Raw genomic sequence first — 22,656 nt, 5'->3', positions numbered from 1 at the left:
TACCTGTTTTTGCTTCCGGTTGTCGGTGAACTAACCCCATGAATTCGGTTATACCTCGTTGGTATTCTTCCGTAAGCAATCTCGTGTTCGGATCCAAATGAGGTCGATCGATCCAAGAACGAAAATAATTTGAAGAAGACATATTTTTTATGAATCAAATTCGTGTGTAAATAGAGTAAGAGGGAGGATGAAGATATGGAGTGAATGAAGAGGAAGAGGACTGCTTGTATTTATAGTTTAAATCCTGCCGACAGACCGAGGAAATTCCGACGGAATTCCGACGCCAACGGCTAGTTCGTCGGAATTTCCTCGGAATTTTGTAAAATCCCCCAACGGTTATAATATTTCCTCGGAATTCATCGGTTTTTTCCGAGGAACACATTTTTCCTCGGAATTTCCTCGGAATATTCCGACGGATTGATATTTCCTCGGAATTCCGTCGGTATATTCCGAGGAAATTCCGAGGAAACCAAATTTTGTGTTTCCTCGGAATTTCCTCGGAAATTCCTCGGGATATTCCGAGGATTTCATTTTTCGTCGGAATGTCCGTCAAAATACCGCTGTTTTCTTGTAGTGCAACTTCGTCTAACAACTGCATGCCCTCCAAATCCTTCCTCCAGTGCCGACAATCCCCATACTTATAAATTAATAAAGTCTTGTTCTTTTAATAATACACTTTTATCACTTTTAAAATGTTTGATTTTTAACACGCAAAACTTCTCTTCGTGATCCTGTCTTAAGATCCCGACATTTACAGAAACAATCATTGAACACGAGTAGCATTGTCGTAAAAAAAGCTCATCTTATATACTTCATACAATTTCCTCTCTCACAATCATTCATATCTCTCCAAAATAGCGGGTGAACTCAGCTTCAAGAGTTTCCTTGTATCACAAGAAAGTAAAAAAGCTTCGTCTAACTCAAGAGACAAGAAAGATGACAGAGAAGGATCTTCTTTACGATACAATACTTGCTCGTAGCTTTAGCAAAAACGAGCAGAAGAGACTTGGCTATGGAGCTTTCATTGCCTCTCTTCTCTTCGTCTTCACTCTTTGCACCGTCTTTAAACCTTATCTCAGCCCTTTACCAATCGGTTAGTCCCTTACCAACTTTTTAAAACGCAAGAAATTAAAGCACATAAACTAACATCTCTCTTTCTTTTTTTCTTCAGTGGAGTTGCAGATACCAATGAACGCTGGTCTTCGGATGCTGAGAATAACAGAAACGCAGAAACAACAAGCGTCAGGGAGCAGCGACAATGCAACATCTGGAGATTCTGAGAATCTGGTTCTCCCTAATGATCAAATCAACATTACATCAAATGCAACCACTCCTCAGAGCATAACTAGTTCTAAAGATCATGAGCTTAGTGTCGGCAATGACACAAGCTTGCCCAAAAATATGTTTAACTCTACTACTAACTCTACAATAGCCGAAGAACACGTTACTACAGGTCCACACTTGTCTTAATTAATTATAGTTTTATCAATATCTTTGTACTTTTGAATCTGATTATGTTTTTTTTTTCTGTGAATCTTCAGAAGGAAATAAATTGGAGAAAACAATGAAACCTATTTGTAAGAAGCTAGCAAGAACAGAGATATGCGAAATAAACGGCGAGGTAAGAGTCCACGGTAAATCCGCGACGATTCAAGCAGCGATCACGTTTGCGTTTTCAGGGAATTCCACGTGGCATATTAAACCTTACGCGAGAAAAGGTGACGTGGCGGCTATGGAACGCGTGAGAGAATGGACGGTGAAACTGGAACAAAACGCTGAGAACGCTAATATATCGCGTTGCGTTAGGAATCACAGCGTTCCGGCGATACTTTTCTCTCTCGGAGGCTACTCGATGAACAACTTCCACGATTTCACCGACATCGTGATTCCTCTGTACACGACGGCGCGTAGATTCAACGGTGAAGTTCAGTTCCTCGTGACGAACAAGAATCAACCGTGGATCAACAAATTCAAAGGGATACTGAAGTATCTCTCGAACTACGAGCTCATTTACATCGACGAAGAAGATGAAACACACTGTTTCAGCAGCGTCACCGTCGGTCTCACTCGCCACCGTGAGTATTACAAAGAGCTAACGATCGATCCTTCGGATTCCGAGTATTCGATGTCCGATTTCAGAAAATTCCTTAGAGACTCGTACTCGTTGCGCAACGCCGCCGTGAGGCCCTTGACTACGAGGAGGAATCAGCGGCGGAGGCCGCGGATGCTGATTTTGGCGAGGGGAAGATCGCGAGCGTTCACGAACGCCGGCGCGATCGCCAGAGCGGCGAAGCAAATCGGATTCAAAGTCGTGGTGGCGGAAGCGAACGCAGACGTCGCGGGTTTCGCGCAAACCGTTAATTCTTGCGACGTCATGCTCGGCGTTCACGGCGCGGGGCTAACGAACATGGTGTTCTTGCCGGAGAACGCCGTCGTGGTTCAGATTCTTCCGATCGGGGGATTCGAGTGGCTCGCAAAGACGGATTTTGAGGAACCTTCGAAGGGGATGAATCTGAGGTATTTGGAGTACAAGATCGCGGCGGAGGAGAGCACGCTTTTGCGGCGGTACGGACGCGATCACGAGATCGTGAGAGATCCATCGGTGGTTGGGAAACGCGGGTGGGAAATGTTCCAGTCGGTTTATTTGGTACAGCAGAACGTGAGTGTAGATATTAACCGGTTCAGACCGGTTCTTGTCAAGGCTTTTGAGCTAGTGCAGATGCAGTCCGTGTAAAAAATCAATATTCACTGCATTTCCGTATACTGTAAATTCTTGTAGTCGGATCAGAATATTTATCATCAGACGCCAATTTTTATTGATCTCAAGTTCACTTTATGAAAAAAAAATCTGAATTGGTCAAATAAAAGCATAACCATGGTGTTTCTATACACAAACATGTTCGTGTTAAATTGAACTATACTACTGAGAAGATTATACTAGCAACCTTATGAATAATCAGGATATTATACTAGCAATATGTATTCTGGTAATCTGTACGATCATTCAAATTCAAATATTTTTAGCACAAGGAAATGAAATTCAACCTTTTCATTAGTTTGATATTACCTAATACTTACTATCAATTAAAGTCAAAGGTTTGTATTACAATTACATCATAGACATGGATCAGGATCACACTTATATAAGCTCCAAGATTCATGTATAAAACAAAGACACAACACAAAGACTCTTCATGTAAACGGGACGTCTACGTACGTATCTATAATTGTCACCTTGCAGACTATATAAGTGTCAGTTTTGAGGATTGCGCATGCATGTGAATGAAGAAACCTTCTATTTTCACTATAAAACAATGAATTGAGAAAAAAAACACATTTTGATTAATCAAATAGTTGTGGTAGTTTTCAACATTTTTGTTATATTTCAATAAATCAAAGTGATGGGTTCATTCACGTTAAATACATAAACCATCATTTCTAGGATAAAATCATCAAGTCAAGGATTTATTTCTCCATTCTAACACATAGACCATGTGACATGGTCACATCAACATGTATAATGGAACACAGCTACAACAAAAAATCTTTCCCTTTCAGGTGAAATGGAAAAAGACCGGTTTAAAAGCTGGTTAACAAGATTTCACTTCGGATTGGTTTGATGTTTTTTCCATATTTATTGACACGATACATATGACTATCATCATCATTGGTGAATTTATAAAATAGTCTCTCACCAAGTCACCAATTGAAAAGATGTAGAAAACGTGAGAAAAAACTAAAGAAAGAAAATAGAGTAGGTTTTGCATTTGAAAAACTCGTATAATTTTTCTTTATAGAATCTATGGGTGAGAAAATCATATGCTCTAGTAAACGTAAACTTTTGGAAACTCGGAGATCCATAATGGGCTTTTGGGCTAAATACGATTTACTTACAAAATCCGAAGAGGCCCATTTTAAAGAGGAATAGATTGGTTCATGAAACCAAACGCCAGCGTAAACCCTACAGAAAATTTCAAATCTCCTTTCCTCTCTTTCCATTTCCAGAACTCTCTCGTTGGCTCCCTCTAGGCTTTCCTTTTCACTCTCTTATCAGATCTATACCTCTCAAAAATGGCGGCCGCATCCACGGCATCGAGACCCCGCGCATCCAAGTCGGAGTCCTTCGTCGACAACAAACGCAAGGAAGACATCCGATCCGCGAACATCAACGCCGGCCGCGCCGTCGCCGACGCCGTCCGCACGAGCCTGGGCCCCAAGGGGATGGACAAGATGATCTCCACCGCGAGCGGCGAGGTCATCATCACCAACGACGGAGCCACGATCCTCAACAAAATGGACGTTCTCCAGCCGGCGGCGAAGATGATGGTGGAGCTTTCCAAATCTCAGGACTCCGCCGCCGGAGACGGGACCACCACCGTCGTCGTACTAGCCGGAGCCTTGCTGAGAGTGTGCCAATCACTCTTAGCTTCCGGGATCCACCCTACCGTGATCTCAGATGCGCTTCACAAGTCTTGCGCTAAGTCCGTTGATATCTTAACCGCCATGGCTGTACCCGTGGAGCTAACTGACAGAGACTCTCTCGTGAAATCGGCGAGCACGTCGCTGAACAGTAAGGTTGTTAGCCAGTACTCCACACTGCTCGCTCCGTTAGCTGTAGATGCGGTTCTCTCCGTGATTGATCCGGAGAAGCCGGAGATTGTTGATTTGCGTGATATCAAGATTGTTAAGAAGCTTGGTGGGACTGTTGACGATACACACACTGTGAATGGTTTGGTGTTTGACAAGAAGGTGAGTCACGCCGCTGGTGGACCTACGAGGATGGAGAATGCTAAGATCGCTGTGATTCAGTTCCAGATCTCGCCTCCGAAGACTGACATCGAGCAGAGTATTGTTGTCTCTGATTACACTCAGATGGATAGGATCTTGAAAGAAGAGAGGAACTACATCTTGGGGATGATTAAGAAGATTAAAGCGACTGGTTGCAATGTTTTGCTGATTCAGAAGAGTATTTTGAGAGACGCTGTGACTGATCTGTCTCTTCATTATTTGGCTAAAGCTAAGATTATGGTGATTAAGGATGTTGAGAGGGATGAGATTGAGTTCGTCACCAAGACGTTGAACTGTTTGCCGATTGCTAATATTGAGCATTTCAGAGCTGAGAAGCTTGGCCATGCTGATCTTGTTGAAGAAGCCTCGCTTGGAGATGGGAAGATCTTGAAGATCACTGGGATTAAAGATATGGGGAGGACCACCTCTGTTCTGGTCCGTGGTTCTAACCAGCTTGTTCTAGATGAAGCCGAGAGGAGTCTACACGATGCTTTGTGTGTTGTCAGGTGCCTGGTGAGCAAGAGGTTTTTGATTGCTGGAGGTGGTGCGCCGGAGATTGAGCTCTCGAGGCAGCTAGGTGCTTGGGCTAAGGTGCTCCATGGGATGGAAGGTTTCTGTGTGAAGTCTTTCGCGGAAGCCCTCGAGGTTATCCCGTACACGCTAGCTGAGAATGCGGGTTTGAATCCTATTGCCATTGTGACTGAACTCAGGAACAAGCATGCTCAAGGGGAAATCAACTCTGGGATCAATGTGAGGAAAGGGCAGATCACTAACATCTTGGAGGAGAACGTGGTGCAGCCTCTGCTTGTGAGCACCAGCGCTATCACTCTCGCAACTGAATGCGTAAGGATGATTTTGAAGATCGATGACATCGTTACTGTGAGGTAGTGTGGTAGTTTCACTCAAAACGGTCATCAGTACACTTCTCCTGCTCTATCTATCTAAAGCTTTGTTTCCTTTTTGGTGTTTTGGTCTATTTTTTTTTGTTGTTGCTGCAATGGTTGAACTTAGACCCTCTTTGCTTTCACCATGTGCTATTGCAGCTAAGTGGTCATCTCTGTGGTTTAGTGCTACTTTGTTTCTTTCTAGTGACTTAATATCCGGATTTCTCTTTTTGTTTCATATGTTGATTATGATTTGGTGATAGTGCAGCTGGTAGAAGTAGAATCAGAACTTCAATTGCTGTGACTCAAATAGTTGATTATGGGACAAAAAAAAACAGCCCAAAGTGGTATCCTAGACTGGGTCACAAAGGTTACTACAACACAGTTGAATGAACATTAGTTTCTCCAGCTCGTTTGTCTGTCAGCTACCAGACCCAATCAGGATATAAATTACTACTTGCGTCGTACTTGATTCAGTTAAATCTTCTTTTCATTTATTCACAAATTAATTGCAACCCAATTTTGATTACAACTCGAACGTAAACAACTAGAATATCCTTTGTATTGATCCTGTGTTTTGGGGCAAGTTCTTATGTGTGTATGTACAGAGAGTTTTTGCCTTGTGTGTTGCAATAGTATAAACTTCTACACTGCAGATTCAGAATTACTCTTCTTAGGTTGTGCGGCCACAATAAAAGGGCAAACACAGAGAGATCAAATCTCTTATTTAAGAATAAACAATGAGATCCCATAAAATCCGTATTCAATGAAGATGAATGGTGTGTTCATCTAAACATCACGATAGAAAGCTCAATCAAATCGGTACGATCATATATGAATGTACGAGTATATAAAAGACGAATATTCACAAGGATTCATTGAAATAGCTTAAAGTCAACTACTAGAGTTGGTGGTACACGTTTCACAACCAAATTCGATTTGTCTTGCCATGAAATAAGTAGACATAACATTCAAATATTTCTTTTTCTCTTCCATTATTTAGAGCAACGTGCAATATCTCCGTAATAGTTTTCTCTATTCAATAGAGACTACAGAGGTAATCGACACTGTCTCAAATAAGAACATAATCCATGATTTCTGGCTCTAGCCATCACTCACTAGTCACTAGTAACGAGCAGCAACACCAAATAAAACCAGAGAACACTAATTCTTTAAAAGTTTCATAAAAAAAAGCATCAGAAAACGATACAATTCGTTGTGGAAGAGGTGAATTTGAGACTAGATTTCATGTACATAGTTACCAAAGAGTCCAGAAAAGATAAAACCGAAAGCCATTTACCTTAAATGATTTTCTACAAAGGCTCAAGTTTTAAGCCACCTTAAAACAAGAGCAATCCTAACAAGTGTTGATCCCAAGTTCTAAAGTCATCCAATATAAGTTATTTCTTATTTTATCGAACTGCCTGTTTCTTCAAGCCTGAGGAGCATGCACTGCTTTAACATATTTCTGCAGTAGCAATAAAGAGCATATGGATCATCTATACGAGAGACAGCAACATGCTTGATCAATCAAATGATTTACCTTTCTTATAGCATCAAACGTCCGTGCTTTCTCCTCTCTCTTTTCACAAGAGCACTCTCCGCACCAGCTGGAGAAGTCCTTCTGAAGTCTTTGTAGCTCTCTAAACGAAGAGCTGAGTGGAACAACAAGAAGGAAAAGTTTGATAAGAAAACAAGTGACTATTCTAAAGAAGTTCCATGTCAGATCAGTCAAGAGGCAAGTTTTTCGATTTGTATACATACCTTCTGCACCATAGAAGCATGTTGACCCTGTGTCCAGATGTTGTGGCTCTGGCACCATGGCGGTGGCGCCCGCGGTGAAGTACAGCTTGCCCCGGTACATGACAATAATCAAATATCTCCTGATTTCGTAAGAAAACAGTTGTTGCCATTAGCCATCAGCCAGCTATACGACAAGAAAGCAACTAAAAAAAAAAGAGTAGCATACGATGCCAAAAAAAAAAAAAAAGAGTAGCATACATCTGACTTTGTCGCTGTGTTAACATGTTTCTCACACCGTGTGCCTCTGAAAAACAACTCCCCTCCCACAAATTGGTTACCCAAACAAACGTTCAGAGTCACTTCTGAATCATCCACATGAAAGCCTGCAAATTTTTATAAGAAGAGCTTATATTCAACTAGAATATCAGTCAAACTAGTAAGGATATTTGAAAAAATTCTGCAGGAGAGGACTCACCTAAATCAACATCCCTATCTTTACCATACTCGACAACAAACCCATGGTGAGAGTCCAGAGTTGCTCCACCAACATCATTGAAGAACACTACAAAACAAAAGATAGAAAGAAACTTTTTAGCCAAAACAGTAACATAACTAATGGAGTTCTTAAATATAGTCTAGTGTAATGGATTTCAACTATATATTACCTTTGGAAATGGGACGTATGAAACATTCCATGAGTTTGTCAAGCATGGTATCAAGGCCAAAGTCGTCAAGCACAGCACCGTATTTATTCATTGTGTTTGGTCTCATGATTCTGAATTTTGTCTCAGCCACCCACTTTTCAAAATTGTCTATCTGCATGGCCAATCAGTAGTAGTACATTTAACAGAATATAAAGATAGAATAAAAGGGTACAGAGAAATTAAAAAAAAAAAAGGACGCATTGCACATTACCTCGGCTAGCATCATCTCGCAGAAGCTAGGGAGGAGCATGTCAAAGACAAAAACACCAGGAGAAGCTTCAGATATGATGCTTCTGAAGCTATCCTCTGTGTTCTCATTTATCGCCTTTAGGAAAGAGGGAACGAAACATAGTCTAGGAACTAGATTATACAGCTCCCTGTGAAGTGGCTGCAGGAGACAAGAAAGACAAAAAAAAAAACATTTCAAACTACTCGCTGATGACTGGTGCAGCGAGATAAAGCACACAAGTAAAGATAAATAAAAAAAAGGATCCACACCTGATAGTTTGATACTATCTTACTCCTATAGTCACTGTGCTTTTGAGCCTGTAACATCAAAGATAAATGAACCTAAAATCATTGGGCTCATGTATAAGCATTTAGCAAGATCAAGATCAAGATCACACCACTTTGTATGTAAAGCTACGACAAATCATCATAGAAGCCATGTGGGTCAGCTCCAAAACAATACCCATCCTCAAATTCAGACAAAAAAAAGGTCAAAGCTTTGAACTTTACCTTGGACCGCTCTCCACTAGGAAGGTGACTGAGCATAATGTCAGTCATGAACCTCACTCTCTCTTCCCTGTTCGAGACCAGCATGTCCGGAGGCAAGTACTTCTCCAGATTCTTGTAAACCGGATTAGGGAAATCGAGCTGCAGATCCTCGTAATTATCTGGCCTAACCTCGTTGTTAGGGTTTATCCTCAGCTTACGGCACGAAACCGTAGCTCTCACCGCCGCAGAAACAATCTGGTGAGAGTTGCCTGCACTAGTTCCGTTACCGTCCACCATTACTCTCCTGCTGACCACCTCGCCTGTCTGCTTGACGCCTTACAAGTAAAGTAAGAAACTTTCTTAGTACACTACATTCCAAAAGCGAAACCCAGAATCTAGAAGAGAATCTGATTTGATCTTTGTTTTGGGTCTTGGTCGATCTGGAGATCTCTCTGGTTTTTGCCTTTTGGGTTCCCGTTGAAGTTAGGGTTCTCTCTGCAACGTTGTTGATTTTTTTATTGCCTTTTTTTTTTCCTTTTAACTACGCTCGTAACTTACCTTCCCACGCTTTTAAAAGAGTTTAATGATTGTTCGGCCCATTTTAAGGCCCATAATATAATTACAATCCGGTTACTCAAATTTCCGGTATATTGATTAAGATGGGACTAAAAGTATAAAAAAATAAAGATAAATTAGGGATTTGTACGTCTTCTAGACAGTTTAGGCTGGAATACAGGTATCCTAATCGAGTTTTTTGTTTGGGTTCATTCAAATTTCAGTTTTTCTGTTTCATGAATTTCAATCTCATTCGGTTATTTATAAAAGTTTTAAATCGGATTCAGTTTAGGTTTAGTCGAGTTTGGTTCAAGTTTAGTTACATGTCTAAGATCCGGCTAAAGTCAAAATAGTTTTGGTATCAAATATTTATCTGATTATCGGTTCTGAAAATATTACTTTATGCTTGATTAAACTCAATATATTTCTAATATTTTCAATAATTTGTATACTTAGCTTTCTCAAACCATATTGTTGTTTTTCAGTGGAAGACTCGTCTATGAACAATACAAGATTCAGTCTATGAACAATATTTTAAAATTAAAATATTTTAAAATTTTGAAACTATTTATAAATTTTATTACATAAAATATTTTTCGTTTTTAGAACTTGAATGACAATTTTTCAAATTAATATAATATATTGCATTAATAAAATATTTTAAATTTTATACTTTTTAGTTGTTGTTTATTATGTATAATAATATTATTCAATAATTTATTTATAGATATTAAGAATTAATTAGCTACAACTAATACTAAAATTATCTATATTTATTTACATATATGAAACACGTAAATTAATTTACATTAATGTTAAATGATAAAAAAATTGTATGGGAATTTTATCTTTATGAAAATATTATTTACTTAATTATTAATTAATTAAAATATAGTATTTTATAAAAAATAAAAAAAATTCGTTTTTATATTGAAAACCCACAAAAATTGGTTTTTAGTTTTTCTTCACAAATTGGTTGAAATTTTGAAAAACTAGTTTTCCTAAATTTTAGGGAATCTATTTGTTAAAAAACTTGATTGGCAAGTGAAATAGTTTTTACAAAAACAAAAACAAAAACTAAAAAAAGTAAAACTTGATTGGATAAAAAATAATTTTTACAAAAGCAAAAACCAAAAACTAAAACTAAGTTATAGTTAAATTTTAAATTGTTACAAAAACTAAAACCAAAAAAGCATTTTCCTTAAATTTTAAATTGTTCCCAAGTTATAGTTAGGATTTCTTCCCCAGGTTTATGTTCTCTCATATAAGAACCGATATGGGTCCTACATAAAGCATTGAAGCCCAATAAAATTGGGTTTTAGGCCTAAATTTGTTTGAAAGCCGAAAAGATGTTGAGTGATGTCGAGAGGAGAGATGCAGATCCCATTGACCTTGGAGTTTGTTTGTTTGTTAGTGTCAACACGTGCGACCCACGTGAAAATTCACCCTTTCCAGCTTCGTGCTTTGTCTCCTCCTGCGTCTCTCACTCTCTCTCGTATCTCTCTGCAGCGGAGTAGAATTTAGAAATGTGGAAGGAGGAATCGTTGGATTTAGTACTAGTGCCGGCGGGTCTCGCCGTGATGGTCGCTTACCATGTCTGGCTCGGCTACACCATTATCCACCGTCCGAAGCTCACCGCTATCTCCCTCAACGCTGAATCTCGAAGACTATGGGTCTTCGCTATGATGGACGTACGCTTCTCCCTTCTCCTCTTCTTATTCTTTCGATACAATATACTCGTCCCTGACGAGGCTTTGGATTAGCTAAAAAAAACATAGAAAAAATGGAAAAAGGGTTTATGAGTAATGATCATGAGAACAGTAAAGGTAAATACTTTTGAGTGATGTAAACATGTGATCTCCAAAAGTTAGAATCAACTTTTGAGTAGTAGACTGTGGCTTAACCTTGGAGCTAGACAATGGCTTTCGCCCTAGGCATAGGAGACACAATCAAGCACACTCTGATTTGTTAGTTCCTTTTAGTTTAGTTTTCGGTTTAGATTCAGTTTTTGTCATTTTTATTTGTGTAGGATCCGATGAAAAACGGTGTATTGGCAGTACAGACAATCAGGAACAACATAATGGCATCAACCGTTTTAGCCACAACAGCAATCACTCTCTGTTCCATCATCGGCGTCTTCGTAAGCAGCAACTCCCCTTCGGAATCCACAGCGTCGCCTATGATATACGGCAACAAAAGCCCTCTCCTTGCAACCATCAAGAACTTCTCGATCCTCATCTGTTTCCTCATGGCCTTTCTCTGCAACGTCCAGTCCATCAGGTACTACGCCCACGTTAGTTTCCTAGTCACCGTGCCCGTCTCCAGAGGGGAAAAAGAGCACTGCGAGTACGTGGCTAGGAACCTGAACCGAGCTCTCTACTTCTGGTTCCTCGGGTTGAGGGCCTTCTATTTCTCCTTCCCGCTCTTCCTGTGGAACTTTGGTCCCACCCCCATGTTTGTGTGCTGTTGTATGATGTCTTCGATTTTGTATTTCTTGGACACGACCACTTCTTTTACTAGGCGTCTCCACAGCCAGTCGTTTAGAGAAACTGCTGAGTCGATGGATGGTGAAATCGAATCAGTGGTTCATGCTCTCTAGATTCTTCTCTGATTCTTTTGTTGTGTGTTGGTTGTTCGTTGAGGTTCTAGAGATATTTTGCGGAATGTTTTTGAAATGTGATGGAAAAACTTGGGCTGCGATTGTTTGTTTGCGTTTTCATGTAACAATGATTAGAAGATTATCATATGAAAACGCAAACGCTTATAGCCCTGTTCGTTTGGTTGCCGCAGGTTTCGGCGTCAGCGGCAGCGTCAGCATCTGAGGACAGTTGTTGTTCGTTTCGCAGACGCTGACGCTGCCGCTGACGCTGCCGCATACTATATCGCGACCGCAGGTTTTATCGGCGTCAGCCGCAGGACGCGGCGTTCGGACGCGGCGTCAGACGCAGCTTCCTGCGTCAACGAAACGAACAAGAGTTGACGCAGAATGTTGACGCTGCCGCTGCCGCCGGTACCTGCGGCAACCTAACGAACAGCCCTTATGTAAACGCAAATAAACAATCGAGAATAATACTTTTGTATGTACTCTGTAGAATGTAGTCTATGTAATTTCAGTGGCCCTGATGCCTATTGCAAATTTGCAATGCCTGCTAAATGAATCAAATAAGTATCACAATGCAAGTTGGTAGATGTACTCTCAAGTGTTGCATATGACAACCTATATTGGTCTATACATGCGCAACATAAAAGCTCAAAACTACAACAACAACAAAAACGAATCCTTAACTGCGTTCAAGTAGGGGCAAGAAAGCAAGTGCTCACTAATTAAAAATGCATAATTTAGGCAAATCTGAGATGTTTCTATTGAATGTGAGATGCATGCACCATGTAAGTATAATGCAAGTATTATGCATAGATAAAAAAGAAGTATTATGTAAGTATATATGTTTGTGTGTAGACAGTTGCACTGGTTGTCCTTCAACTCATTAAGTGCTGCCTCCTGATCTCCTGCAGATCATGAAACCAATCAAGAACAAAAAAGATAAATAGTAAATGACTTTTTAAAAGACAAAGAGACTTACAAGAATTTGCCTTTCATGGAGAATCTACATGCCAGAATAATGTTAACTTCAAACTTTATTCTTCCATCCTTCTCAATGATCTGAATCAAGTTCCTCATTTTCGCGAGACAAAAAGCATTTAACAAAGTGTTGACCTACCTGTCTTCCCATGAGACCATTTGCTGCATTTTCAAGCCAAATCATCTCTACCTTTAAATGGCCGGCTCTGTTCACAGTATACCAACTATACATCCATGGGTTTGTTTTGGAGACCAACTATCTTATAATGGGTCCAAAATTTGCCAGTGTGTTTATCATCTTTAAAGACCATTGTTCACACGTTTTCCTAAGATTAATAAAGAAAGCTCACTGAACAGAACATAAGTTTTCTGATTACAGAATTATGTTTATGATCATACCAAGATTTTATTTAACATTATGTTCTCAAAAATTCGATAAGGACCCTGTTTAAGTAAACATACCTTTTGGCTAGACTTAATTTTTGAACAATCACGAGACAACAAAACACACATGCTACTACTTGCGACGACCAGGGCCACTATAATAATATAATGTGAGCTGATAATTTATAAGATTCCACAAACAAAAGAGCATCAAATCAAATAATCTATTGGAGACACCAAAAACGGTGAATAGGAGTGTGATCATAACTTGATAAGGGTAGTTTGAAGAGGTTAAAAGATGAAGTGAAGCAACTTGAGCCAAAGATTCATAGTCCTTTTCCAGGTCGTGAAAGTTTGTTGAAGAAAATGATGATGAACAAGATGAGATTTCAATGACAATTTCTTAACTTTTTAATTCATCTCAAGTGCCAGTAACTTCCTACTCATTTACATTTTTCTCAGCATTTAAGATCATAAAATCCACAAGCTGTAGAACCATAATTTCAAAAGTTTACAACATTTTGCACAATTAGTGCATGCTTATTTCCATTTTACATGCAAATTAATCACATGATGATCATAAATCACACAATACAAGTTTGCATAGGATTGTCTACATCAGAAAAGGAGACCGTCAATAGTAGAGAGAGCAGTTTTAAGCAACCGGAGGACGAAGGACGTGGTCCTGTGAGGTATCAACTGCAGCAGGAGGCATGAACTGCCACATGGCAAAGCCAGGATAAGTTGTGTAAGGGACAAGCTTGCTTCCTGGAGCTTGAGCCTGAGACAGTGTTGGTGGATTTGGTAAGAAACAAGGTTGAGCAGGCAAAGGCTGTGTGTTGATCGCTTTGAGTTGCTGCTCGATTCTGTCTTTCTCAATCTTCAGCTTCTGTTTCTCATCACGCAGCTCGTTCTTCTCATCCTACATATTAACATACATCATAGGATTAATGGACACATCTCTCAAGGCTAACGTTCTAGAGTTTTTGTACCTTCAACTCCTTGATTTTCTCCTGGAGGCTTGAATTCAAGTCTTTCAATCTCTGTGCTTCGTCTCTTGCTTGATTCACCATGCGGATAGCGTCATTGATGATAGCAACCTTGTCTGTTTTCGGAGCTCTCCCAGGTTCCAATATGGAACTCAATTCCGTAAATCTACAGTTAATATTAAAAGATTAAAAAATTTAGAAGATTGAAGAAGAGAAAGGAGGAGGAGAAAGCAAGAAAATACTTGTCATTTAGCTTATCGCGTCTTTGTTTCTCCCTACACACTTTCGAGCTAGGACCAGCATAAGATTCGGATTTGACGCTGAAGCAACCAAAAGAACACTAGACAGGTTCAAAATCAATCTATATAACCGAAAGCTAGAACCACAACTATAAGTTGAAGCAACAATAATACCTCTTCTTTGAGCCACGTTCTTTGATCACATCCGAATCACAAAGGAAGCCATCAACTTCTTCAACACTGTGAAACAGATCACATCAAAAGAAAAGGAAGGATCAACTACAAGGATTAAAGCCAGTTCGTAGACAGAAAACCACTTCACACCAGTAACAGAATCTAAAGTAGAAATAGAGAGAGAGATCTGTAGATTCGTCTACTAATTTAGGAAACAGAGGAATAAATGCAAAAACAGAGTTGACAAAAAAAAAAGTTTCATATTTTCTAACACAACAGGACCATCTTAAAAAAAAAAATACAAAGTCCAACGTTCTCTAGATACTACTAAACCCCCACAACACCAAAAGTCCAAAGCCTAGAAACAAAAAAAAACAATAAAAAATAGAGAAAAATATACGTGACAGTAGCTGAGCCATCGATCTGCCAAGGGAAAATGGGACTATGATGAGAGAAAACACCATCAATCAAAGGGTAATCACTGAGCCAGTTCGTGTTCTCCGGAAACACCATTTCTACAAGTCAAACAAAAAAAACGCGGCGGCTGCTTCCGAAAAAGGGTCGACGAATCTGAATAGACAATGTGTGGAAAAGTGAAGAAGAAGAGATATTGGTGGTAGAAACTCTCTCTCTCTCCCTCAATCGGTTTCTATTAAATATATATTTCAAATCTCTCTTTTTCATGGATGTCATACACTATTGGCCCACCAATCATCATCATTCCATCAAAATCTTTATAATATACATGTTATAGTTGCTCAATTATATACACATCTCATTTCCAGAACTCTCTCGTTGGCTCCCTCTAGGCTTTCCTTTTTCTCCGTCGTAACACTGATCTGATCTCAATCTCATATCAGACGGATCTGGAAAAGCATGAAGAAGAGGAAGCAATCATTGGCCGAGGTACTATTTTATTATTATTATTTAATTAGTTTTGATATATAATACATCCTGGGATCTGATTTTGATGCGATGAAATTGGATTATTCACAGTTACAAAACTGAGACGAGGAGTTTTTTTTTTTTTTTTTTTTTTTATTACACAAGCCAAAATTAAGACAAATCAAACGACAGAACGCGAAAACAAATGTAAACAAGACAAAAGAAGAGGGTGAAGATAAAATGCATTGAAAAACTGAATACTAGATTAATAAGCAAGAGGAAAAAAAAAAAAATTAAAATGCAAGGCGCGGATAACGATCTGTAGTAAATAAGTAAGAGAGGGTAAGAGGCAGAAGTAAGAAAAAAAAAAAAAAACTCAGATTGTGATCTCTGTATCTCTCCGGACAGCAGCCATACGATACAAAAACATTGTTTGGAAAAGAGCCACCACCGATTCGGACGGATCTGGAAAAGCATGAAGAGGAGTAAGCAATCATTGGCCGAGGTACTATTTTATGATTATTTAATTAGTTTTTGATATATAATATATCCTGGGATCTGAATTTGATGCGATGAAATTGGATTTATTCGTGACACGACGAGTCTTCCTTTCTAGAACCTAGACACAAGCTTGTGGAAATTGCTACCCCACGATGTGGTAGAGGTGATCCTGGAGTGTGTGCCCGTGAAGCCTCTGTTGAGATTCAGATGTGTATCGAAGAAGTGGAAACTGACAATCGATTCCCCAGGTTTCAAGGAACGACAATTGATGCGTCGCAGGCAATTACGTGGTCCCGATGTCCTCATCATGAGTCTCTCCTATGATCGACCTGTGCGACGCGAAGGTCGTGGTCGAAAAGTTGTGTTGAGTGCAGCATCAGCATCAAGAAGAAGACTAGGTTGGAACGTGAGTTACACGTGCGGCATGTTCTGCGCTGGTAGTTGTGACGGTCTAGTATGCGTCTACTGTCTCTACGTAGACAGTATCGTGGGCAATCCCGCCACTGGATGGCATAGGAGTTTTCCTCTTTCCAACTATCAAGGCCTCCTCATTCAGAGGTTCAAGAGAGAGGGTTCTGACTTCCCATGGCCTAGCCTTGGATTCGGTAGAGATAAGTTAAGTGGCACTTTCAAGCCTGTTTGGTTGTATAATTCATCCGGGTTTGTACTAGGAGGAGCAGACAAGGCTGTTGTTACCTATTGTGAAGTTTTCGATTTTAGCACCAACGCTTGGAGGTACGTTGTCCCTGCTTCTCCTTATCCCATCAATGCTTACCATAAACCCGTCCATTTAGATGGCTCCCTTTATTGGTTAACCGAGTCTGAACCACCCTTGCTACTTTCTTTTGATCTTCACACCGAGACTTTCCAAGTCATCTGTAAAGCCCCTTTTGCCGACCCTCGCCACATCACCATGTGCGTCCTCCATAACCGCTTGTGCTTGTCTGAGCAAAAACACCTCACCCAAGTAATATGGTCGTTCGATTCTTCCGACAAGACATGGAACACACTGTGTTCCTTTGATCTCAACCCAACTGGCGACTTCGCCGCCCCCCTGTTACCAATTGCAATTCTGGACAAGGGTCAGTTATTGCTTCAAGGTCGTGCTTCCATGGACCCACTGGTCATACATGATCTCCATTACAGATCTTATGATTTACTCTGCACACCTAAATCACCCTCTGGTTCTGTTTATTATTTCGAGAGTTTATTCTCTGCTTAATTTCTCTTTAATTTAAACTTATCCAGCTCACATCAGCTATGATTCGTTACATTCAGTCCTAGACTAGTTTGTTATATAGTGGACCCACCTACAACCACATCTCCTGTCTTGCTTTCTTAGACTAATGACAGAAGCTTTTGGTTTACAAATTCACATTAATGGAAGCAAGCGAGAGACATGTATTACTACTACTGCTACCAAATAAAATATATATCATATAGAAACGTTTCATACAAGCAGTAACTTGAAAATAAAAGTTTCTGGATTTCACATATGAATCCAATAACAATTTCTTATTTATTTTTCCCCACTGTAAAGACATAGATTTTACCACTTACTAACATACTCCCATAACCTTTTACTATTATTAATACCCATAACCCATTACTATTCAAATCAGGTATCTTCATTCTTCATTCTTCAGCATCAGAATCATCATCACCAGTAACATCATCAGTATCAGGAACAATGAAAAAACCCCTTCTCAGTAGAAAAACAAGCCTCCTGAACCACTTATCCACCTCCACTTTTCTACCAGAAATCTGAAATAAATAAATAAAAAAAATCACCACAATATATACCCTTAAGTAACACACAAAACAAAACGTCTCCAATCATTTAAAACTGTTATTTACCTTGACAACTGTGTCACCGTTGTCTTTCTTGAACATCTCTGCTCCATGTACAATTTCCCACAACTTCAAATCTCGACTTTGTTCTTTCACGATCAACCTAATCTCGTGTTCAAACCGAGTTGAAGTTCTGAAACCTTCATAAAGTTGCATGACTTTGTCGGTAGATGGAGACGAAGGGCCAAAAACTTCGGTGGCAGAGACTCTATATAACCTTCCTTCCGGGAGAGTACTCACATGAGTAATGGTAGTAGCTGCGGCTGTTTCCACTACTTCATCGATGAAGCTGTGATCTTGAGACGGTGGACATATGATTAAGAACTCAATCAGTTCCATCTTCCTCTCATTTTCAATAAAGAACTCTCCTTCAACTCCATCATTATATTGTAGACATCAATCTTTTTTTCATTCTTGATATCTTGCTGCAGGCTTGTAGAAGCAGGTCTGAGTTTTGGAGAGCAAGGCCACTCGTGCACCTCCTCATACGGTGTGTACGTATTGGTCAGGAGCTTCATACGCCTCCTCACTAAATAATAATTTTTTTAAAAAATGCGGAAATTAGGGATCAATTCCATTTCATTATAGATAAGAGTATGAGATAGTGCTAAAGAATTGTTTACTTGATTTACCTTTACGAGCCATTGGTGCAAAAGGATATTTATTATAAACTCCCTTAGAACAAAGCTTTTCATGGAATTTCGCTCCACTTGAAAGATGTATCGCACATTCCAAGGTTTTGGTGGACAAGTTCGGTCTCCAAACAGTGATTCTTCTATGTTTATGAAATATATATTTTATATCATAGTCTCAGTTATTACATCATCATACTTATAACACCTCTACACTGATCAAAAACCAGAATAAGACAGCGAACAAAAGTTGAAATAAGATGCATACAAGCATCATCAGTTCATCACACATTATTATTCTCAAGGATAACACTGCTTAATGATCATAATTAACATCCTTAAACACAAACCAAAAGTAGGATTCAAACACACACATATATATAGTTTTCAACACCTTGGGATGGGAAGCTTGCAGCGGTTAGAGACTTTACGAGCGTTGGGAGAGCTGACAAAGCGACGGAGGCTACGGTTTCTCATGTACCCACAGAGGCATGGCTTCTGCTCCTTCAACTTCGCGCAGCACAACGCTGAAGGTTGAGAAGACGACGTTATTGCCGATGCACATGGGCTTAGCTGCATTGGCGAGCACGTCACCGCTTCTGCCGCCGGTACTATAATCACAAGGAGAATCGCCGCAAAGGCGAAAATGGAAACCCATGAGGCCTTGATCATTTCCATGTTTCTTCTTCTTCTTATGTTTGGTTTCAGCGAGAGTTTATGGAAGTGTGTTCTGGTGTTTGTGGTTTTTGATTTGTGCATCTCTTTTCTATTTATAGCGAGGGAAAGTGAATTAAAGTTTTTTTTTTTTACACTGTTCTATTTTATTATAGTATTTTATAATTTGAAATTAAATAATATGGATTGAACATAATTTTCAAACATATTAGTCTATTAGTGCACTTGCATATAGTGCGAAGCCGTCTTATCGTTTTAGTTATTTATTTATTTATTTTTTTTTGGCATCAAGGAAATTTTCAATAGAATCATTCTGGTTCTTCGTGGCGAGTTTCTAGAGCAGGCAAGAAGAGAACCAGGAAGTTTACAACCGCGAAGCAGTGCGCACGTGAACGTCCTCCTTTAGCCAAGGCGTCCGCACGGATGTTACAAGAACGCGGTAAAAAAGTTAAAACAACACTCTGAAACTTAGAGAGCAAGTATTTAATTTCATCCAACTCTGTTGTTAGCGCCGGCCATACTTCATCTCTGTTCACCAGGTTCATCAATGTTGACAGTCTAAAGCGAAATTGATATCGTCGAGACCTCTAGCTCGAGCTTCTTTCATTGCCCAAATGATACCCTCCGCTTCAGCATGTATAGGTGACTGAGCCCTGTGAGTGCAAATCTGTCCTTGAAGGATCTCTTCCTCCACCTCCAAAATTACAAAACCCATCCCCATCCATTCATCACTTGCTGCCCACGAGCCATCTACTTGGCAAGTGTACCGACGATCCGTTCTAGTATGTGACGGCGGTAGGGATTGGTGTCTTTGTATTGAAGGTTCGCCCTCTTCTGTTACCTCGTCTCCTAGCTGTGCTACTTTCCATGTTTCAGCTTCTTGTTGCGCCAGTTGAAGGGTATCAAGGGGAGAAATATCTTTTGCATTGAAGCACTTCTCGTTCCTTGCCTTCCACACATAACAAATCAGCCAAGGAAACATTGAGAAGCCATTCTCTCTTTCTGCTGTGGCCACCTGTTGTAGTAGATATTCAAAATTCGCATATAGGGAAGTACACGGGAAAAGCCCCAGAGGTGTTGGAATCGGCAAGAGAATCCAGCATTGAAAGGCAGGTGGGCATTCAAACAGTATATGTTTTGTATTCTCGATCTCAGCTCCACATCGTTGACATGTAGTATCTGTCCCACAATGCCTTTCGACCAGCTTACTTGCCGAAGACACATAGCCCGAAAGGACTTGCCAAAGGAAGTGTTTGATCTTTCTTGCCGTCTTTAGTTTCCACACTTGTTTCTTCAAAGGTGTTATGCTTGGTTTGACTAACAGGTTAAAGCTCGGGTATCTCCTATGTTCGACTGCAACATCGTATCCTGATCTAACCGTGTAGTGTCCGGACTTCGTGTGTTTCCAGCAATACCCATTTGTTCTCCCTGTTTTACTTATCTTGATTGCCAAGATTCGCGGTATGTCCTCTGCATGAATCACCTCTGAGATGAAGTCTTCATCCCATTCTTTTGTTTCGAAGTTTATAAGGTGATGGACTCATAGCTCTGTGTCAACAACCGCATGTACACTTTTTTCCGGCCTTGCTACTTCTCCGGGGATCCAAGCATCTTCCCACACTTTAGTTTCTGCCCCTGTCCCAATTGTTTTTCATAAGTTGTCTTCAAGAACCTGTTTTTCCGCCATCAAGCTTCTCCATCCATACGACGGAGACGAGGCCTTACCCGTTCGCAGAGGGTTCGAGTGACGATAATATCTGCCTTTGAGGACACGTGCCAGTAGAGAATTCGGGAACACCAACAAGCGCCACACCTGTTTCGCCAACAAGGCCATGTTAAAATCTCTGAAGTCCCTAAAGCCTAAGCCTCCTTTCTCCAGGGGAACACATATTTTATCCCAGGCGATCCAGTGGATCCCACGATTGTTATCTCTTGTACTCCACCAGAATCTCGCCACTGCGGCGGAAAGCTTCTTACATACTCCTTAGGGAACGAGATAACATGCCATGACAAAGGAGGGGAACGCTTGTGCCACCGATTTAATTTGAACCTGTTTCCCTCTTCGTGATAACAGCTTCCCGGACCAGTTATTGATCCTTCCATTCATTCTTTCTTGGACAAACGCGAACACTTGAGTCTTTGAGCCACATTTCTTTTCTGGCATGCCTAGATACATTCCCATGCCCCCTTCTTTCATAATCCCTAGTGATCTTTTCAGATCAAGTTTTGAGGACGTTACGATCTGAGAACCGAACATAACTGAAGATTTGGATTTATTCAGTTGTTGTCCTGAGGCTTTACCGTAGACGTCGATTATTCGCATCAGTTCCTCGCATTGAGGTACGTCTGCTCTACAGAAGAACAAACTATCGTCCGCGAATAAGAGATGTGAGATCGGGGGCATTCTCGTGCAATCTTAATGCCGGTTAAGGTTGTTGTAGCTTCAGCATTCTTTATATGTGAGATCAAAACTTCGGTGCAGAGGATTAATAGGAAGGGCGAGAGCGGGTCTCCTTGCTCTAGTCCTCGCGAGGGTATGATATTCCCTTTTGCTTCCCCATTTATCAGTTCTTGATACGATACTGATGTTATACATTTCATGACTCTCGCGACCCATTGCTGCTCGAATCCTAGTTTCAGAAGTAAGGCCTCCATGAAACTCTATTCCACTCTATCGTAAGCTTTACTCATGTCTGTTTCAATAGCTACGTATTTTCCTTTACAGCTGGGATTCGTTTGGAGGGCGTGAAACATCTCTTGCGCAACCAAGATATTATCTGTAATCAGCCTTTTTGCCACAAAAGCTGATTGGGTCTCGGAAATCAGTTCTGGAAGGATACGTTTCAATCTCGTGGATATAATTTTCGAGATGATCTTGTATCCTACATTGCACAAGCTGATCGGTCTAAACTCTGCCATGGTTGCCGGCCTGTCTGTCTTTGGAATGAGACAGATGTTTGTCTGATTTAGGCGTTCATATAGTTCTCCTTTCTCGAAGAAGGTCTGGACCATGCTGCATACATCTTGTCCAATTTTGTTCCAAAAGCGTTGATAGAAGAGACTCGTCATCCCATCTGGGCCTGGTGCTTTCTCAGGGTTTATAGCAAAAGTCACTTCCTTTATCTCCTCATCTTGAGGGATTCTTAAGAGTTGCTGATTCATATCATTGCTAACTGTCGCGGTAACATACAGGAGTGAATCTTGGATATTAGTCGGGTTAGACGATGAGAAGAGTTGGTGGAAGTATTCCGTCGCCACCATCTCAATGCCCTCCTCGGATTCTACCCACTGGCCCATCGAATCTTTTAGCCGTGTAATCCAGTTACGATCTCAGCGTTGTTTCGTCTTGGCATGG

At 40.3% G+C, this 22,656-nt stretch overlaps 8 protein-coding genes across 10 annotated transcripts; 4 read left to right on the top strand and 4 right to left on the bottom strand.

Annotated features, from left to right (window-relative positions):
- Window positions 1-750: 750 nt before the first annotated feature.
- On the top strand, window positions 751-2,784 carry LOC106296113. Its single transcript, XM_013732175.1, has 3 exons — window positions 751-1,093; window positions 1,172-1,453; window positions 1,542-2,784. Exons 1-3 carry the CDS (start codon window positions 937-939, stop codon window positions 2,732-2,734), a joined length of 1,632 nt encoding a protein of 543 aa, XP_013587629.1. The 5' UTR covers window positions 751-936; the 3' UTR covers window positions 2,735-2,784.
- Window positions 2,785-4,062: 1,278 nt separating this feature from the next.
- On the top strand, window positions 4,063-5,910 carry LOC106315612 (T-complex protein 1 subunit delta-like; the record flags this gene model as incomplete). The annotated part of the gene is given in 1 exon segment (XM_013753394.1): window positions 4,063-5,910. A coding segment is annotated over 1 exon segment (1,605 nt). The 3' UTR covers window positions 5,677-5,910.
- A 974-nt stretch (window positions 5,911-6,884) lies between these two features.
- LOC106315637 (uncharacterized PKHD-type hydroxylase At1g22950-like) lies at window positions 6,885-9,358 on the bottom strand. Its single transcript, XM_013753435.1, has 9 exons — window positions 8,858-9,358; window positions 8,618-8,665; window positions 8,331-8,507; window positions 8,081-8,231; window positions 7,891-7,977; window positions 7,674-7,798; window positions 7,437-7,555; window positions 7,216-7,327; window positions 6,885-7,140 (listed from the first exon to the last, which is right to left on the bottom strand). The coding sequence occupies exons 1-9, from the start codon at window positions 9,131-9,133 to the stop codon at window positions 7,105-7,107; spliced, it is 1,131 nt and encodes a 376-aa protein (XP_013608889.1). The 5' UTR covers window positions 9,134-9,358; the 3' UTR covers window positions 6,885-7,104.
- A 1,528-nt stretch (window positions 9,359-10,886) lies between these two features.
- LOC106315646 lies at window positions 10,887-12,139 on the top strand. Its single transcript, XM_013753445.1, has 2 exons — window positions 10,887-11,082; window positions 11,421-12,139. Exons 1-2 carry the CDS (start codon window positions 10,918-10,920, stop codon window positions 11,988-11,990), a joined length of 735 nt encoding a protein of 244 aa, XP_013608899.1. The 5' UTR covers window positions 10,887-10,917; the 3' UTR covers window positions 11,991-12,139.
- Window positions 12,140-13,819: 1,680 nt separating this feature from the next.
- LOC106315656 (transcription factor bHLH115) lies at window positions 13,820-15,402 on the bottom strand. Its single transcript, XM_013753455.1, has 5 exons — window positions 15,158-15,402; window positions 14,758-14,823; window positions 14,587-14,664; window positions 14,348-14,510; window positions 13,820-14,277 (listed from the first exon to the last, which is right to left on the bottom strand). Exons 1-5 carry the CDS (start codon window positions 15,268-15,270, stop codon window positions 14,011-14,013), a joined length of 687 nt encoding a protein of 228 aa, XP_013608909.1. The 5' UTR covers window positions 15,271-15,402; the 3' UTR covers window positions 13,820-14,010.
- A 136-nt stretch (window positions 15,403-15,538) lies between these two features.
- LOC106315615 (F-box protein At1g11270-like) lies at window positions 15,539-18,885 on the top strand. 3 transcript variants are annotated; one of them, XM_013753416.1, is made up of 2 exons: window positions 15,539-15,663; window positions 16,259-18,885. In XM_013753416.1, the coding sequence occupies exons 1-2, from the start codon at window positions 15,634-15,636 to the stop codon at window positions 17,363-17,365; spliced, it is 1,137 nt and encodes a 378-aa protein (XP_013608870.1). In that variant the 5' UTR covers window positions 15,539-15,633; the 3' UTR covers window positions 17,366-18,885. The 3 variants fall into 3 exon arrangements, with proteins under 3 accessions (XP_013608870.1, XP_013608862.1, XP_013608877.1); XM_013753408.1 differs by lacking the exon at window positions 15,539-15,663 and adding an exon at window positions 15,956-16,147; XM_013753423.1 differs by lacking the exon at window positions 15,539-15,663 and adding an exon at window positions 15,992-16,147 and having other exon boundaries at window positions 16,246-18,885.
- Window positions 17,769-18,381, bottom strand: LOC106315665. The gene is made up of 2 exons (XM_013753467.1): window positions 18,001-18,381; window positions 17,769-17,907 (listed from the first exon to the last, which is right to left on the bottom strand). Exons 1-2 carry the CDS (start codon window positions 18,331-18,333, stop codon window positions 17,779-17,781), a joined length of 462 nt encoding a protein of 153 aa, XP_013608921.1. The 5' UTR covers window positions 18,334-18,381; the 3' UTR covers window positions 17,769-17,778.
- Window positions 18,886-19,008: 123 nt separating the features above from the next.
- On the bottom strand, window positions 19,009-19,379 carry LOC106315675 (non-specific lipid-transfer protein 2-like). Its single transcript, XM_013753479.1, has one exon. The coding sequence runs from the start codon at window positions 19,302-19,304 to the stop codon at window positions 19,014-19,016; it is 291 nt and encodes a 96-aa protein (XP_013608933.1). The 5' UTR covers window positions 19,305-19,379; the 3' UTR covers window positions 19,009-19,013.
- Window positions 19,380-22,656: the final 3,277 nt, after the last annotated feature.

This window comes from Brassica oleracea, chromosome C1, assembly GCF_000695525.1.
Source record: "Brassica oleracea var. oleracea cultivar TO1000 chromosome C1, BOL, whole genome shotgun sequence".
NCBI lineage: Eukaryota > Viridiplantae > Streptophyta > Magnoliopsida > Brassicales > Brassicaceae > Brassica > Brassica oleracea.
This window is presented reverse-complemented; position numbering and strand designations above follow the sequence as displayed.

Bases quoted from the DNA above. Each gene is read 5' to 3' on its own strand.
- LOC106315656 (XM_013753455.1), bottom strand. From the start codon at position 15,270: ATGGTGTTTCCGGAGAACACGAACTGGCTCAGTGATTACCCTTTGATT. The intron at 14,511-14,586 runs GTATTTTCTTGC...TATTAACTGTAG, and splicing joins CGCGATAAGCTAAATGACAA to ATTTACGGAATTGAGTTCCA. The intron at 14,278-14,347 runs GTACAAAAACTC...GTTAATATGTAG, and splicing joins AGAAAATCAAGGAGTTGAAG to GATGAGAAGAACGAGCTGCG.
- LOC106296113 (XM_013732175.1), top strand. From the start codon at position 937: ATGACAGAGAAGGATCTTCTTTACGATACAATACTTGCTCGTAGCTTT. The intron at 1,094-1,171 runs GTTAGTCCCTTA...TTTTTTCTTCAG, and splicing joins TCTCAGCCCTTTACCAATCG to TGGAGTTGCAGATACCAATG. The intron at 1,454-1,541 runs GTCCACACTTGT...GTGAATCTTCAG, and splicing joins CGAAGAACACGTTACTACAG to AAGGAAATAAATTGGAGAAA.
- LOC106315665 (XM_013753467.1), bottom strand. From the start codon at position 18,333: ATGGAACTGATTGAGTTCTTAATCATATGTCCACCGTCTCAAGATCAC. The intron at 17,908-18,000 runs GTAAATAACAGT...TATTTATTTCAG, and splicing joins ACGGTGACACAGTTGTCAAG to ATTTCTGGTAGAAAAGTGGA.
- LOC106315615 (XM_013753416.1), top strand. From the start codon at position 15,634: ATGAAGAAGAGGAAGCAATCATTGGCCGAG. The intron at 15,664-16,258 runs GTACTATTTTAT...CTTCCTTTCTAG, and splicing joins GGAAGCAATCATTGGCCGAG to AACCTAGACACAAGCTTGTG.
- LOC106315675 (XM_013753479.1), bottom strand. From the start codon at position 19,304: ATGGAAATGATCAAGGCCTCATGGGTTTCCATTTTCGCCTTTGCGGCG.
- LOC106315646 (XM_013753445.1), top strand. From the start codon at position 10,918: ATGTGGAAGGAGGAATCGTTGGATTTAGTACTAGTGCCGGCGGGTCTC. The intron at 11,083-11,420 runs GTACGCTTCTCC...TTATTTGTGTAG, and splicing joins GGGTCTTCGCTATGATGGAC to GATCCGATGAAAAACGGTGT.
- LOC106315637 (XM_013753435.1), bottom strand. From the start codon at position 9,133: ATGGTGGACGGTAACGGAACTAGTGCAGGCAACTCTCACCAGATTGTT. The intron at 8,232-8,330 runs GTAATGTGCAAT...TTGGCCATGCAG, and splicing joins GCGAGATGATGCTAGCCGAG to ATAGACAATTTTGAAAAGTG. The intron at 7,978-8,080 runs GTAATATATAGT...TTTGTTTTGTAG, and splicing joins CATACGTCCCATTTCCAAAG to TGTTCTTCAATGATGTTGGT.